Source organism: Natrix helvetica (assembly GCF_964273705.1).
Source record: "Natrix helvetica genome assembly, chromosome: 3".
Lineage (NCBI taxonomy): Eukaryota > Metazoa > Chordata > Lepidosauria > Squamata > Natricidae > Natrix > Natrix helvetica.
The window spans coordinates 64605106-64622572 of record NC_138549.1 but is presented as its reverse complement, the minus strand read 5'-3'; the positions used below and the strand labels follow the sequence as shown (position 1 = coordinate 64622572).

At 39.9% G+C, this 17467-nt stretch overlaps 1 protein-coding gene across 2 annotated transcripts in view; it reads right to left on the bottom strand.

Annotated features, from left to right (window-relative positions):
* The window catches only part of BRINP2 (BMP/retinoic acid inducible neural specific 2), a 179311-nt gene that overhangs the window by 100411 nt on the left and 61433 nt on the right, over positions 1–17467 (bottom strand). For both annotated transcript variants that reach the window (XR_014175046.1, XM_081948966.1), the window contains exon 2: positions 4967–5302. Coding sequence is in view for 1 of the 2 variants with exons in the window: in XM_081948966.1 (XP_081805092.1) it covers positions 4967–5232 (266 nt within the window). In the remaining variant the exon portion in view is untranslated. The remainder of the gene's footprint in view (positions 1–4966; positions 5303–17467) is intronic.

Here is a 17467-nt window from a genome sequence, read left to right as displayed (position 1 = left end):
TGGCTTAGGACTGGAACAGGTGGATATTTCTTCCAACAGTAGCTTCCAGCAGAGTCTGGTGAAAGGCAGGCCAAACTAGGGGCTCACCATCAGCTCTAACTCAAATAGAACTAAGTCACTATCTGGATTTTCCCATATTTTAATTGGTTGATTAATTTAATAATTTCCAAATAGGAGTCCTTGGGAATAGTGTGATAATTAACCAATAGGGAGTGCACAATAGAGAGAATGTGATTATATAGGGCAGTGATGGTGAATCTTTTCGGCACCAAGGGCCCAAACTGGAATGTGCATGCATGCCCATGTGGCAAAGAGTTGTAAACCTGAAGACCAGCTGCCTGACACGCTTCAGACCAGTTTTTTGGGCTGTTTTCAGGCCAAAAATGCCCCCAAAACAGCCTGGAAAATGGCCTGAAAACAGCCCTAAAAAACAGCCTGAAAATGGCCCCTAAACACCCACAAAGACCAGCTAGCTGGTGCCGATATGCACACTGGAAACCAGAAGAGCAGCTGGCGATGGTCCATGTGGCCACAAAGAGGGTTCTGTGTACCACATCTGGCATGCGTGCCATAAGTTCGTCATCATGGATAGAGGGAACCAAAAGTTTTGTCCCAAGTAACAGCAGAAATCTCACTTTCTGAACAAAACTTTCCTCTTCCTGACAAGCATTGGAATAAACCCTGTAATTGATCTTTGAAATGACACAGTTCAGTACTAGAAAAACCTATTAGTAGTTCTTCTCTCATGGCAAACAAAAGAGCAAGATCTCTATTGTCACAGAAACGCTTGGTAACTCTCCAAAGACATAGGTATTGAAAAAGAAATCCAAAAACAATTTTTTATGAGTGCCTATAAAACTTCAAGTTTTAAAAACTTTTTCAATGATGTTTCAGATTGTTAGCCACTCAGAGCCTTTAGAAATGAGTGGCATACAATTATTGCAAGTAAAACAAAGGAAGGGGTTTTTTGCTTCAGTTTCTCTCTTTCTTTCTGTTCCAATCTCAAGTAACCTATTATAGCCATGTTGTATCTTTTAGATTGTAATTTTGTCTCTATGTTTATAAGAAATCAGTTATAAACAAAATAAACTAGAAAGTTTCTTATATGGATAATCCATTTTCTCAAGGCATGATACAGGATTCTGGCAATGCTGACAATGGTTCTGCTTACAGCTTTACACACACACACACACACACACACACACACACACGTCAGGATACTGTTCCATCTGTTGTTTATTCTGACAGGCAGTTGCTGTCATAAAAATATTAAACTACTTGGAAAACCAAAAGTTTGATCTGATTAGGGTTATGTTCCCAAAACAGCCAATCAAATGCTAACAGGGAACCAGACTATGAGGGCAATGGAAACAATTGACATGCAAAGATATTTTGTTTCGAAAATGGTAGTTCTCATACATAGCTTTCATGGCTTGTAGATATGGATTATCTATTTGGCTGATCCACTATAAAGCTATCCTAGTAACCCTCCAGGGTTATCATGCAGTATAGATTTTCTTCATCTTGCTTCCTAATTGGTAATAACATGTACTGAATCATATCTCTTGTGCCCTGAAGCTGACCTGGAGTTCTTCATCAGCTGCTACACCAAGGCCACTGGGAAATAACATTTACCAGTCCCATTCTGTAGTCTTGTATTTAACTGTTTTATACACAAGGAAAAATATTATTGATAATTCTCTAGCACTGGATTTAATTGCAAATAGTCAACCTTTCTGTCCATAAACAGTATGCATATCGTGACTATAAACATCATCCATCTATTAACGTGACTATAAACATCATCCATCTATAATAGTATCTATTATGCTTTCAAGCTGAAAGATTATATGTCTCTCCCTCTCAAACACATTCAGTGTGGTTCATGTTGCCTCCCCTTAAATAAATCATCAGAGCAAAACAACATGCTCTATTCATTATTAGTATCCTGAATCTCAGCTGGAGGAAGAGGGAAAGAGGAATTTTAGAAAAAGATGAAGGAAAGGAGAACTGTCAGCCAATTTTCTCTATCTGTAGTTTAGCTCCACTTATGTATCAATTTACTAGGGAGTGGAGCAAACTTTTGATAACCCAGGGCAGCACATAAGCGGATGGGGCTATCAAGTGAGAGATGCAGTGAATGGAGCAATGAGATTGCATTAGGCCATGTTAAACACATGGCAGGACAAAAATTTGGGTGGCTATTTCCCCCAGATTAGAGAGAGAAGGAATATGAATGTTGTGTTGTTTTTGTTTGTCCTTTTCTTTTCTTAATTCTCATAAGCCCCACTTGTATTTATAGTACTCTTACCTTGTATCTTAAAATAGGAAAACATTGTGCAGAACTGGACTATCATAATTTCTTGCTACAGAGTGGGCTCAGAGGCCACAAAAACAGGAATCAGGTGCCATATGAAGCCTAGGCCAGAGGTTGCCAACATGGGTTAGAAATATCTAATTATTTAGCAAAGTATTCCGAGACTAGGAAAATTAGTTGTTTAAGGAGAGCTACACTGCTAGGAAGAGCAGAAAAGATAACTAGCTCCAGCTTGCCTTGCCCACAAACCCCTCTGGATGCTTTGTTTGTCCCTCGAAACACTTCTCAAAAGTCCAGTCCATGCAAATTAGGCAACTAATTCTGACTTGACCGATGTCATCTGCAGCTTTAGTTAAGCCGTTTATTTCTATACTGTACATAATATTGTAATTAACTTCAGCAGTTTCTCTCTTCCCATGAAGGTTTGGGAAGCAGAAAGATTCACATATCAATCTGTATTTGAATCATTTTTCTACTCTCAATACACTTTAACGGCTCGGTGGAAATGCTAACAAAGTAGGGGGGGGGGACTAATCTTAATAGAGTTGTGTATCTAAAAGGTGTTACAGGTGTTTTTTTTTCCTGAAGAAAAACACAGATGCTTTAAGAAGTTGCATACCAATCCTACTTTTTGAAACACCTTTTTGGAATTAAATCCAAAGCATAACACAGGACTAGCAATTCCTAATGATGCTACAGTATTTCTAGCACAGAAGTAATGAGTAACTTTAAGAACTCTTCTTGGAGAGAGATGATTTTGAGGAAGCCAAGGAATTGACAATTTTAAATGGTTGTTTTTCCAATCTAATTCGATGCCTGACAGTTTTGTTGCAGCTTGCCAAAGTTAGAATGCCAGTGAGAAAGCATACAAATAACCACAGCAGGCTAAAAATAGTACAACACAAGCAGTGATCCTGCCCCATAGAATAGGCTTTGCTCATTTGCTTTCACAAAATTATTGAATTATCTACGACACTGTTTTATAGCTAAATTGCATGTTCTAACTATTCAAATGAGTCTCTTAAAATTGGCTTATAAAAATCAAGCTAGATTCCAAAAACTTCTTACTTACATCACTTTAGTATTAGCAGACACAATTGATATTATGGGTTAAACAAGTTCCCCAAAAATGTATGTTGCTTTTTTTTAAAAAAATGTAATATTGTCTTTTTTTGCTTTTTTCTTTTGTAGCAGTGATTCTTAAAGTATGGAAGAAAGCTTTATGTGTGTGCATGCAAAATTCCATGATAAAGTAACCCCTTGAAGTAGATAGCCACTGATCTGAAGAATATGAATGCTCATATTGGAATATCTTGGGTCATTCAAATAAGACAGTATCTCTTGAATTTGGCAAGTTTAAGATGTGTGGACTTCAACTCCTAAAATTTCCCATGCTGGCTAGGGACTTCTATGAGTTGAAGTCTACAGGTCTTAAATTTGCCAAGTTTGAGAAGCATTATGTTAGTGTTAGACAAACTCCCATTATCTTCCAGTCAGTGCAGTTATCCTTAAATAGAACAGCCTCCTATGTGAGTGCCATTTATATAATAATTTTTCTTTTTCCTATTTTTCCTATGCTGTGGTAAAGGAAGAACTCAAGTGGATTTGGAAGCAGTCCCTATTTTAAATGTTTGGAATTGTTTCTTTGCAGACATGGGAAAAAAATCAATTGTCAGTCAAAAACGTAAATTTGAAGATGACTAAATTCTGTTGAACAAATGCTATTTCTTTTCAACATAGGTATCAATTACCAGGCAGATAACTGAATAATCTTTTGTTGTAACTTAATTTGGTTTCATTGATCCCTCCTGTTACTAAAGTCCATCAATATCAAATTAAAATAATTTCAGGATAAACTTAGAGTCTCAGACATTCTAGAATAAAAATTCCATTCTATTCTGGATTTTGGGACTACAGTTAACCAACATCCCCACTCAGGATGGCTGGGAATCATAAAAGCTATAATCTACAATATTAACTAGGCAGACATTGGCTAATGATATTATCATTCTATCCATTCTTCTCCTTAACTGCTGCTGAATTTGAAGGAAGTGTATTAAACCTTGCAAAACAAATACATCGGGAATGCAAGAAATATTCAGGAGAGGATTAATAATCTCTCTACTATACTCCACATGAGACAGGTACCTTTCATCTTTAGTTGAATATACAACAAGATGCTCTCCTTCCACAAACTCAGTCAATGAAGAATTTCTGTTCAGGGTCTACTGAAGTTTTCATACTAGCCAAGAATCTCAGTTCCAACACATTTGGAAAGTGCCAGATTGGGAAAGGCTGCTGAATAAAGAGAGGCAGCATGATATAATGATCATGGCTTTCAATTTTTTGGTGGTCCTTTTACAGAAGATCTTCCTATTGAATTGGTATCCATGGGCTTTAGTTGTTGCTTTCCACTGTTCCACCTTTAATGAATGTTCCAAATATGTCACTTGAGTTAGCAGCTACCGCACACTGCCCCTTACTATAGGCCCTTATAGATATAAAGACCTGGCATATGCCAATGCAGAATACAGAATATTAAACTATATTTTGTACTGTTTTATATCACTATTCCATGAAAGTTTGACATAAAGAATATTAGATAATGTTACAATTTGTGCAAAATTTTGTTTCATCTGTATGGCTTACCGGTAGATCCTGTATCTCGTGGTGAAACCCTGCCGATAGCGCTCTATAAAGTCAACGTAGTCTGGGGCTCGGTGGAATGGTCCTCGATCAGTAAGCAACCAATCCAGTGGTACTTGGCTGGAGAAAGCAGTTGAGGCATGCTGTTCATGTGGTGTTGCAACAGCTGTAGCCGGGGCCCAGAATCCCAGAATCAGGACCAAGACTGATGACAACCATGGGACCATCAGCCGGAGACCATTAAATCGAGTGCCGCGCTGCCACCTCATGCTTCTCCTGCTCGGTTGGCTTCTTCATTCTCTCACCACTCTTTCCTTCTCGGTACTCCTTCAGGATTTCCTGCATTAAGAAGGAACAAGGATAAGGAAATAAATTATACATGAAGCACTGAGAAATAGAGTGGATAGGCCTGCACATCTGTGGTTCATCAAACCAAACAGTTGAAATGTAGACCAGAGGTGGATTGCTGCCAGATCAGGTGAACTGGTAGTAGCGGTGGCGGGAGGCTCCACCCACATGCCCAGAAGCATTGTGTGCAAGAGCACGTCCAAACCAGTAGTAGAAAAATTGCCAACCCACCTCTGGTGTAGATGTGTTTCTGAACATGGTTTCCAACTGAAACATTCCAAGACATTGACATTTGAGGTTCATGGTAACAATGTGTAGCAAAGCAAGTAATTAACAGGTTTGCAACTTTAAGCTTATTCCAAGGTTTGTCCCTTTTGTATGGCATGCTGTTCTCGAATTAATGATTTCTTCTCCACACATTATAAATATATTACTGTTGAAGTTGCTTTTTCCTGATCAGTCTGGGGTTAAAGCATAGAAGGCAAGGCAAACGGCAGTGATCTGGAATGTGTCAATACATTATTACAACTGAGGTACTGAAAGAAAGCTGCAGTGAATATGTAGAATTGTGTTACAATTTTCTTCTGCAACATATAGTACAGTTAGTCCTTGACTTATGACCACAATTGAGCCCAAAATTTATGTTGTTAAATGAGACTTTTGTTAAGTGAGTTTTGCCCCATTTTAAGAACTTTCTTGTCACAGTTGTTGCGTGAATCACTGCAGTTGATAAGTTAGTGAATCTGGTTGTTAAGTGAATCTGATTTTCCCATTGACTTTGCTTGTCAGAAAGTCACATGGTATTGGGACACAGCACCGTTCATAAGTATGAACCAGTTACCAAGCATCTGAATTTTGATCAAATCATCATGGGGATGCTTCAAACATCGTAACTGTGGAAAATGGTCATAAGTCTTTTTTTCAGTACCGTTGTAACTTTGAATGGTCACTAAATGAACTATTGTAAATCAAGGACTACCAGTACATTTCAGTTAAACATACAAAAACTGGAATCAGACCTGTGAGCATACCAGCAGAAGTCAGTATGTAGGCAATCACCTATTTCCCACTTCCTGTGTGTGCTTAAAGATATGTGGGAGATAGAGAGTGAGTATGAATATGCCATCACTCCTGAATGTCAGTTGACCAAGCCACATGTTGCAGTAGCTGCTTGAACAGTTGAAATTACTGTTACACTTATAGTTGACCTAAAAAGTATGTCATTATCATAAGCATATTATAGATATTGGGGTTAAGAAGTAATACACAAGAAGTCTTCAACTTAGAACAGTTCATTTAGTGACCATTCAAAGTTACAATGGTACTAAAAAAAGTTACCATTTTTCACAATTACGACATGGTCATTGATCAAAATTTGGATGCTTGGAAACGGACTCATATTTATGATGGTTGCAGTGTCACGGGGTCAGGTGACCACCTTTTACAACCTTTTGACAAGCAAAGGCAATGGAGAAGCCAGATTCGTTTAACAACGGTGTTAACAACTTAACAACTGCAGTGATTCACCTAACAAATGTGGCAAGAAAGATCATAAAATGGGGCAAAAGTAATTTAACAACTGTCTAACTTAGCAACAGAAAATTTGGGCTCAGTTGCAACTGTAAGTCAAGGGCTGCCTGTAGAAATCACCTGGGATGCTCAGCATTCAGATTTATCACTCAAAAATTTCATCTTATTCATATTGCATATCTCCCCTAAGTTTATGTAAGAATTAATTTCCCATTGTAGGTTATGTCATCTTATATGGACCATCTTCCGTATTCCTACCTCTATCTGTCATTGAAATATATCCCATTTATTCAGAAAGGATATTATCTGTCCTGTCCCTTGTTCCTTCCCCACGTCCTATTTCATTTGTAAGTATCTCTTGGTGAGTAAATGAAATGCTGAATGACAAGACTGGGAATAATTTGTCAAAATGGACACTGCTTTTTGCCAAACCACCTAAACAACCAAAATAAATTAAACCCAAGACAGGCAATACAAACACAGTATAAGCAAATTCTTAAAAATGTACCGCATACTTCCAAATTCAGAACTAAAATGAGGAGGTAAATTACTTGAAAGATTTAAATAATGGCAGTTTTGTTTCCTAGGTAAACATTGTCTCAGGGCAATACTGTATTTGAAAAGCTAGTTGCTCAGATCTTCATTTCCAAATCTAGGAAGGATTCATTTTTGTACTCAAAGCACAAGTTTCTATTTTTATCTCCCAGCCCATTCCTCTCTGAAGCTATCCAATAAATTCCATAAAACATTCATGTGTTTATTTCTTCCCTGGCAAAGAATTATAAGGTTGTCTCCCCTTTCTCTCACGCCAGAACACATTTCCCCAATCTGATGCCTCTTAAATAATTCCACAAGTCATGCCAGGTTTAGAATTCTGCAAATTGCAAGTTATAGAAGGCTGCAGGAACATCATATTGCTTTCACTGATGACCTTTTGGGGCTTGGGATGAACTATGAAGCTTCAGCTGAGGGGAAGGGAAGAGAGGCTTGCTGACCTGCTTCCTAGAAACACAGTAGTGAGGAACTTTGTCCCAGAGATGTTGAGTTGAAGGGTGTCAGAGACCTATTAATCCATACAACACTTTTCCTGGTTAGCTGAAATGTGCCTGTGAGAGAGAGTTTTGGCAAGAAGATCTGCCCTGGATTCAGAAGTGAGGTCCCTGGAGTTGGAGAAGGTATCTAACAACTAGAGAGGGTCAGAAGGCAAAGGTATTATGCTAGGCCTGTGCTTTGTCTGCTAGTAGGCAGAAACTCTACTATAGTGTACTATCAGTGATGTGCGGTGAGGTTTATGGCTGGTGAGGCTGGTGACATCATCGAACCGCGTGGTTGCTCTAATCGCACAGACGCAGCCCGACCGGAGAAGTTGCTCTTCTCAGAAATGTCAGAAAGGGACAGGCAGGTTGCCACAGCTCCACTGAGAAGACATTTCTGAGAGAAGAGAAACTTCTCCTTTCTCCTCCTTCTCCCCCCACCCCCCACTCCCTTCTAGCACTGATGATGTTACCTAGGCATTTTTTGCATTGGGCGAGCCTGGGATCCTTGCAAGGGGAATGGGACCTCATGTGCAGGAGGCTCCTCAGTGCCAGCCTCAAATTAGCATGAGCCGCGCTCCCCTTCCCCTGCACACGTGGTCCCATTCCCCTCCTTCCTGAGCCAACATGAAGGGGACAGCGGCTGCACTGATCTGAGGCTGGCGCTGAGGAGCCTCCTGCACACATGGTCCCATTCCCCTTGCAAGGATCCCGGGCTCGCCTAATGCAAAAAATGGTGAGATTGGCGCACTTGGGGCTGCTGCTGCGATGTCCAGGGAGGCTAAACCAAGCCACTCACCTCTCCCAGCCACTTTCGTGGCTTCCCGGAGTAATTTTTATAAAATTTTCATGATGAGAGCGGTGAGGCTTGAATGTGCATCCCACATTTCTCAGTCTTGAGTTCTCATTAGCTGCTGTTCCTGGGCTCCCCCTTTCCTAGACTGGCTCAATGATTTCCTTTCATGCAGTGGGGTGGTTTGATAGCTGTAAATGCAAATGAACTGCAAGATGAGGAATGAAAGTCACAGGAGCACACTGGGGGGGGGGGGGGGGAAGAGAGACTAAAGACGATCCAGACTAAAAAGAACAAGTACAGTAACCAGCCTTAGAACCGACAATGAAGATACTGAATTCTGGTAGACAGCTTCTGCCTTTTAAGAACAACCATCAAGAACAAAGAAACTAGCAGTGAAGAAATGCAATGCAGATTAGCACTTAGTACAATAGCCAGGGTGAACTTGGAAAAGATATTCAGATGCAAGAATACATCTATACCTCCAAAGATCAGAATTGTGTAGGCAGTAATTTTCCCTATGGCACTGTGATATCATTCTCTAAGAAGTTACTCACTGCTACATGAAAGACCCACCCTTTTCTTTAAAACCAGTAATCAAGATTGGTAGAATTGTACAATTCCAGCTCCCTCCCCCCACCTGTCCGCATATCATCAAGATGAAGAGCGAGAGGAGGAATTCTGGGAGTTGAAGTCCACAAGTCTTAAAGCTGTCAAGTTTGAACACCCCTGGAGTTTTTTTCTAAAGGGTTAGGGGTGCAAGGGTCTTGTAACTTGACAGCTTTAAGACTTGCGTGCTTCAAATGCCAGAGTTTCTGAGCCAACATTTTGGTTGCTAAGCAAGAGCGTTGTTAAGTGAGTTTCACCACATTTTACAAGTTGGCCACGCCCACCCAGTCACATGGCTGGTAAGCCACTCCCACTTGGTCACATGGCCAGCAAGCCACTCCCACCCGGTGACATGGCCAGCAAGCCACTCCCACAAAGCAGGCCACACCTACAGAAGAGATTTTTTTAAAAAATGAAACCCACTACTGAACTAGACTCACTTATTATAATATGGTGTATTTTTGCCTTTGCTCTGCAGAATATAGCCATTTTAAGAATATGCAAACAATGTGCTCTCCATCCACCTCTGTACATATCTGAGTCAAATTAAAGCAGTGATTCTTATAAAGGCAGTCTCCAGGTTAGGAGTGTCCAACTTAAGAACAACCGCTAGATACAAGTGGACTGCCAATTACCAAAAATGATGGCTGACGCTCCCCCTTGCCAAGCTGACAAACTGCTGAAGCTGTGCAATACCTTCAGGAACAGTTGGAGCTATGTATTTTAATATGCTGTCTATTTTCAGTCGTTTTAATACTCTCTGAAAGCACAACCTGGCCCCAGTGGCTTGCTGGCCCATGGTAGGTGAACACCATCTGTCACCTCTAGCAATAGGCAGCCTGTCCATAAGGTTCCAACTTATATACAGGATTGGTTTGAAGACAGAGTTAGAAACATAACTGATCCTTAACCCAGGGACTACCCTATGTTTAAAGCCTGAATTGCTACGAGTTCAATTGGCTTGAACACAGGAGTGTAATCTAACTGATTCATGATAACTAGATAATAACATTTCATACAGTATAGCTAAAGTCAAAATATCATCTTCTCCCAGTTTTGGCCAGGCAGAAGAGTTTTTTTAAAAAAAGCTGGAATAGATCAGACAGTGATTGGAATTCACATGGCTAGGCCAAGACACATTCTTGACAGGATTATTCTCTGGACTTTCCAGATATTCAGAGCAGCAGAAATATGGAGCCCTGGTGGCGCAACACGGTCTTTCCCCAAAAATAAACCCTATCCCCAAAATAAGCCCTAGCTTGATTTTTGTGTGTGCACCTAATATAAGCTCTACTCCCAAAATAAGCCCTAATTAAGACCCAACCCACTCCGTCCCACCATCTGGTTGTTCGAGGTGAGACGAGGTGCATACATAAAAATCAACCTAGGGCAGGGGTGGGGGTGTAGCTGCCCCATATGCCCCACACCTACTCACCTTAGGACCACCCATGCCCTGACACCTTTTGCACCACTGCCCGACTTCTTCTGCAACCATTTGCAGCTGCTTGTGGCTGGATACCACATGGTGCATCATGCCGGTGCTGCTGCTTGCGACAGACCACGTGGCACATTGCACCAGTGCTGCCACTTGCAGCAGAAGACTATGTGACTCATTGTGCCAGTGCCCCCATTTGTGGCAGGCTGCGTGGCGCATTGTGCCGGTGCCACTGCTCGTGTGTGCAACAGCGCCACATGCCATGCGGCCTCATTCCGTAAGTGGTGGCATTGGCACCATGGGTCATTCAGCCTCCTGCTGGGAGCGGTGGCACCAGTGCAATGCACTATGTGGCATCTGGCCGCAAGCGACTGCAAAAGTCAAGCAGCAGAGCGACAGATGTCACGGTGTGGGAGGTCTAGCTGCTATGGTCCTAAGGTAAGAGGGTGAGACACCTCCCGAAATAATACATAGTGCTTATTTTGGGGCCCAAAAGAAAATAAGACTGGATCTTATTTTCAGGAAAATACAGTAATCAGAACGCAATATTTCAGGCTAACTCTTGCCCACTGTCAGGAGTTTGATCCTGACCGCTTAAGGTTGACTCAGCCTTCCATCCTTCTGAGGTTGCTAAAATAAGGGCTCAGATTACGCTGACATTGTAAACCACCCAGAGAGTGCTGTAAAACACTGTAGGGCAATATATAAGTCTAACTCCTATAGCTATGAGTTTTTGCTTAGCTCTACTTATATTGGAAACACTATATTGGAGCTTAATGAAGAATTTAATTTCGATAGCTTCTTTTTCTAGAACCTGAGGTGCATAACGATGGTTTATGAGAAAAAATTATCGCTTTTTAATGTGTACATATACCTGTTCATATCAGTGGGAACTGGCATAAGATGGTATTGCATCAACCCAGTTTTAAGAAGCAGTAAGACCAGTGAGCTTAGGATTGTAAGTGATGCCTCTAATTAAAAATTGTTTTAATTATCTTACTGGGTACCATGTCAGCAACAGTAAAAGAAGGCAGAGGGAAAAATTAAATGAAAAACAAATCTTTCTAAGCATTCATATTTTTACCATCTATACTAAGGAAGGAAATCAGTTTCTTATTATATCATTTATTATATTATTATAGTTTCAGTTCAGGCATCTTCTTCTGGTCTGACCATTAGTGATTTTTCTACCAAACCATGTGATTTTGACTTGCCTCATTTTGTCTGGTCAAAATTGAACAGGATTAGGTGGGATACTGGGAGAAGTGCCTCTGCCCTTTGTCAGTGGGAATGGAAAGATTCCTCTTGTTGCAATTGTGGTGCCGATATGCAATGTATTAAACATATTGTGCAAAATTGCCCATGATCTGCATTCTCTGGTTTCCTTGAAGATCTGCACGAAGCAAAGCCAGAGGTGATCATTGCCTGGATAGCTGAATTGGACATCCAGTTATGAGGCCACTGCCATAGCCCCATAGAAGTTTTACTTATAATTATGTGGGCTGTGTATGTAAGTTTACTTCTCTTCTGTCATGTTATCATCATATGCTAAATAATAAGTTCTCTGAAGTTCCTGAATCAGGAACAATTTTTTCAATCTTTTATTACCCAGAAATGCTGCACAGATTAAAAGGAATTCTCTACATGAACAATCTTGTTTATTATCTTACATTCCAAAAGTCCTGCATTTCCCAAGAAGTCTAAACTGAACTTTAGTTATTAAAAGCATATTCCTAAGTGACTTTAGGTTGATGAGAAAACTGAAATATGGTTTGAAATTCTAGGAGGCCATGACACCAAAAGTCTGAGGTGTTTTTTTTTAAAAAAAATCTTTGTTGACACTACACAACCTCTTAAAGATAGTATTTTCTAACTATTAACTACTAGGATATCTATTCATTTTGATGGACTAAACATGACAATGATTTTCAGAACTGATTGTTTCCTATGCTAGACAATACATCTTTGAAGGGCTACCATCCCCCCAAGGGCATCTGTAGGGGTTAGGATCAAAAACAAATATGGTAGTCACACTATGTGAATATAGTCTCATCCTTTTTCCTCCATAAAAAGACTGAAGTTTTGATTACACAGTAATCTGGCTTTTGTCTTTATGTTTTTGACAGACACTGCAGTGGTCTCCGTTTTATTCCATCCTTCTGTCCTCTTTTTAAAATCTCTTATTACCCTGGAAAGACTGCTCTTAAAACAAGACACCACTGTTCTGTAGTGGCCCTATACCTATTGAGTACCTTGTGATCTGATAAGGAAATGTCTATTTTAGCAGAATATAAAGGAAGGATGGCACCGGAGGACAATTTCATGCCAATAGATCAGAAACGATTGTAATAAGCTACCATGTTCCATTCTACTGATAATGCTTGATAAACATTTAAACTAAAAACCTGTGGGAGAGAGAGGAACAATCCATTGTAGTCACCACCCAATACTAGTTGATCATCTTGGGTTACACAAATATATTTTCTTTTATCTCAACTGACCATCTGGTATTCTGCTGAATTATTGGCTTGGGTAAGAACCACAGGAAGATAAGGCATCTGATCCAGCTGGCAGGTATTGTCAATTTCAGGCTGCAGTGCAAACCAGCAGGAGGGTACTACTAATTAACTAATTAAGATCACAAAGTTGAGCTTGAAAATTTATGGTTAGCACTTATTAGGGAAGAGCTGTACTTTACAGAAAAGTTGTTTGAGAAGAGGAAGTTTATTAGATACTGAAAAGGCCAGGCAATACTTAATTTTAAAGAGAGGCCTCTTAGATGGAGCACACAAGGATAAAAATAAGATCATGTTTTCTTTTTGTTGAACTTCTGGTAATCCTATATGGTCCCAAACATCAATTGATCCACCCACCCACCCACCCATCCATCCATCAAATTACTCATTCAAAGCTTTTTATTTTTTTAAAAAACAACTCTTGCTTCTCTTGTCAATCACAGTTGGATTAATTTTACTCTGGGAGGGGGCGTCCTTCTTTCATGTTATATTGGTCTTACTGTTGTTAATTTTGTTTTTGTTTGATTAATATTTAGTTTGTGTGTGAGCGAGAGAGAAAGAAACTTGAAATTTTGGAAGGGTATTTTGCCCATAAAGGCAATATAGAAATAAAATTAAAGGAATTTTATATTTTGTCCAAGTTATTTAAATCACGTTATTGAACTACTTTCATGTAGTTTTGCTGCAGCTAATTTTTAAAAATTGTTTCTAATGCATATCATACTATAGTATGTAAGGTTATATTTTGAACACTGATAATTTAAATATGGTATAAAAAGTTAAGGAAAAAGAAAACTAAATGGAAATAATCTTTCCAAATAAATTGGTGCAATTAAAGCATGGAACAGCAGGTTAGAAAGAGTAAGTATCTTAATATATTCTTAGGCCCAAAGCAGAGATTAAATAAGGATGCAATTCAAGGGAACATTTTCAAACTCAAGGATCTCAAACTGTGAAGAGAAGCAAGTCAGTGGGGAATTGTTCCTAGGTGCTCAGAAAAGAAAGAATGCTTTCAGTTTTCATTAAAAGAAGGATTTTAGTTTATTGTATTTTATCACATATGACCGACAACCTCTACCATCCTTCTAAACATAAAATGAACTATATCAAAAAGTTCAATTTATTGAGAAAGGTTGACCTATCTTGATAATTATTAAACAGAGGACTGCTTTCTTACAATTTAAAAAATGAGCTTTTCAAATACTAAGGCTTATTTTTTTTCTGTGAGTCTGGTTTATACAAGAAAATCTAGATCTTTTAGCTGGAGATCAAATGAAGCATTGCTACAGAAAGAAGTTGTTAAGGATTGCAAAAAGAAATTAAAAGAATTTGACAATGGTTTGTAATGCAAATGAAGCTTTTATTAGAAACTACCTGATATAACAAAATTCTGAAAGAGAAAATACAAAATATTTCAGATGAAATAAAAAGAAAAGAATAATTAAAGAACTCCCCAGGGAATACAAGTATTTCCCAACAAATTAAGATTTTATAGAACAGTTATCTACGTTAACAATAAGAGAAATGGAAATAAAATTGAATCATGGAAAGCAAAGAAATTTTGATTTGTGAATAAACCAGGGAAATGGCTATCTTATAAATTGCAACTAGAAAGAGAAAAGAACATGAAATTGAAATTACAAGAGGGAGATACGATGTCACTAAAGAAGAAGGGACCCTGTGTCCATGCGTAGACTACTGTGGGCTTAATGCTGTTTGTGTCAAAAATATTTACTGCTACCCTGCATGAAGGACAAGTTGGCCCATCTGGCCTTGCTCATCTCTACTCTCTGCATGCCAATTTCCTACATACTCTCCCCCACCCCTAACAATTTATGACAGGATACCAGCAAAGTGTTAAGCTGAAGATGGCAGATCTGAATTCCCCCCCTTCCCATTTTCAGAGACATCAGTGCTATAGAGCAGGGGTGTCCAAACTTGGGAACTTTAAGACTTGTGGAATTCAACTCCCAGAATTCCCCAGCCAGCATGGCTGGCTGGGGAATTCTGGGAGTTGAAGTCCACAAGTCTTAAAGTTCCCAAGTTTGGACACCCCTGCTATAGAGGAAAGAATAGTGGGAGGGGAGACAAAAACAAACACAAATGCCAAATTAATCGATGTTCAATGAGGTTTGTTCAGATATTGTTTGAGGAACTTTTTGAGGAATTTGGAGCCTTTGTGTGTTGTGAATCCACACATTCTGTCACGGAAGGTGGAAAATCTTTCCACGCCACTAGTCCACGCCACTAGTTATTGGATTTTTCCACAGTGTGTGTGTGAATCTAAAATGTCTTTGACCTCAAAATGTTGTTTCCCCCTCGATCATGATGGGATGGGATGGTGGTTTAATTGCCAGGCATTGAGGAGAGGTGGTTGCTGGCTTTAGCAGAGTGCAATGGAATACCGGGGGAATGTGTCTGAGAGTTTTAGGCAGTTCAAGCTCAATGGTTAGTGGGTTGAAGATGGTAGATCTGAAACTTATGGGCAATGTGGCCATGCAAAAAAATGTACCAATATTATTGTAAATTGTATTAAGGTTAAGATATTCTATTGGAGAAATAAATCCATATATTAAAAAGAAAATCTTCCAAGGATTATAGATAAAGAAATTATGAATGGACCTATAACAATAAGGGAAGTCTTAGAAGCAATTGAAAAGAGTAAATCAGGAGAGAAGCCTGGGACTATTGGATTCATATTATAAGTGTTTTGAGGACGAACTTTTACAGCCATTACCCGGTAAACTCTACAGGGTAGAAGCATACCAGAGACTTGGAAAGAGGCCAGTATAACATTACTACCTAAGGAGGGACAAGATCAGAGGTGGATTGCTGCCAGTTCGGTCTGGTTCAGCCGAACCAATAGTGGAAGTCAGGCCTGGGTTGCAGTTCGCTTGCCGCTGCTGATGTCGCCACTATGTTGGATTTTAGTGACTGCGCATGTGCAGTTCACTGTAAATCAGTGACGTGCGGTGAGGTTCATAGCTGGTGAGGCAGCAATTTTTTTAGACTTGTGGACTTCAATTCCCAGAATTCCACAGTCAGGCATGCTCAGTTGCGACCTACCGCCCTCCGCCCTGGGATTCGGCCACGGCACCGCCTGCCAGAGCTGCGTGGAATCCGGGGCATGCTTGTCGGGTGAGGGCAGCGCAGATGGGGAGCGGACGGAGCGGAGGAAGCCTCTCCCCCCCCCCGCTTCCCACACCTGAAAGAACAAAGGGAACCTCTGCCGCCGCCCGGGCAATCTGGCCGGCCTCTCTCGCAGCGGCTCTCTGGTGCCGAGCTTGTGAGTCCCTGGAGGAGTTGGCGGGGGCTGCAAGCACCGCAGGCTGGACTGGAGCCCCAAGTCTAGGGCAGCGAGTCATTCAATAGGAAACTTGTCTCTTGGAAGGAATGACTCGGCTTGGCTCCTGCTTTGTCTCTCCTGCCTCTTCGCTTCTCCATTCGGTTGTTGGGCGGCAGATCGAAAGCGGGAGCCAAGCTGGGTCATTCCTCCCAAAAGGCAAGTTTCCCATCGAATGACTCGCTGCCCTGATGATGAGAGGTTAGGCTGTGCCTCACTTGCCTCACCTGACTGCACGTCACTGCTATAAATTGAATAGTGCACGCATGCAGAACAATTTACATTGAATAGTGCACATGTGCGTGGCTCGCAGGTTGCGAACTAGTAGTAAAACCGGCAACAACCCACCCTGAACAAGATGCAATGTCAGGAAGAAATTCCAGGCCAATATCATTCTAGAATAATGGTTATAGGTTGTTTACCATGATTTTAGTTGAAAGATTGAAAATAATTTTTCTAGAATTTGTTCATAAAGAACAATGTGGGTTTTTATCAAAAAAAGCCAGTTAAAAAGATAATGTTAGAATTGTATTCAATATTGTGAAACATTTGGACAACGTAAGGAAAAACAAACCAATTGATATTTTTAGATGCAAGGAAGTCTTTTGACAATTTGAACTGGACTGTCTTGTTTAAAAGTTTTGGAAGATATGAATTTTGGAAAGAATTCTGTAAAATGAATGACATCAATTTATACTTCACAGGCAACACAAATAATTAGTGATGGAGATTTTACTAAACTATGAGATAAAAAATAAATAACTGACTCCTTTTATATTTTAGTTCTTGGAATATTAAATAGAGATATAAGATATTATGAGAGGATCATGGGCATAAAAATAAAAAAGTCATATAAGTTAAGAGCTTTTGCAAATTATTTGATTTTTATTTCAGCA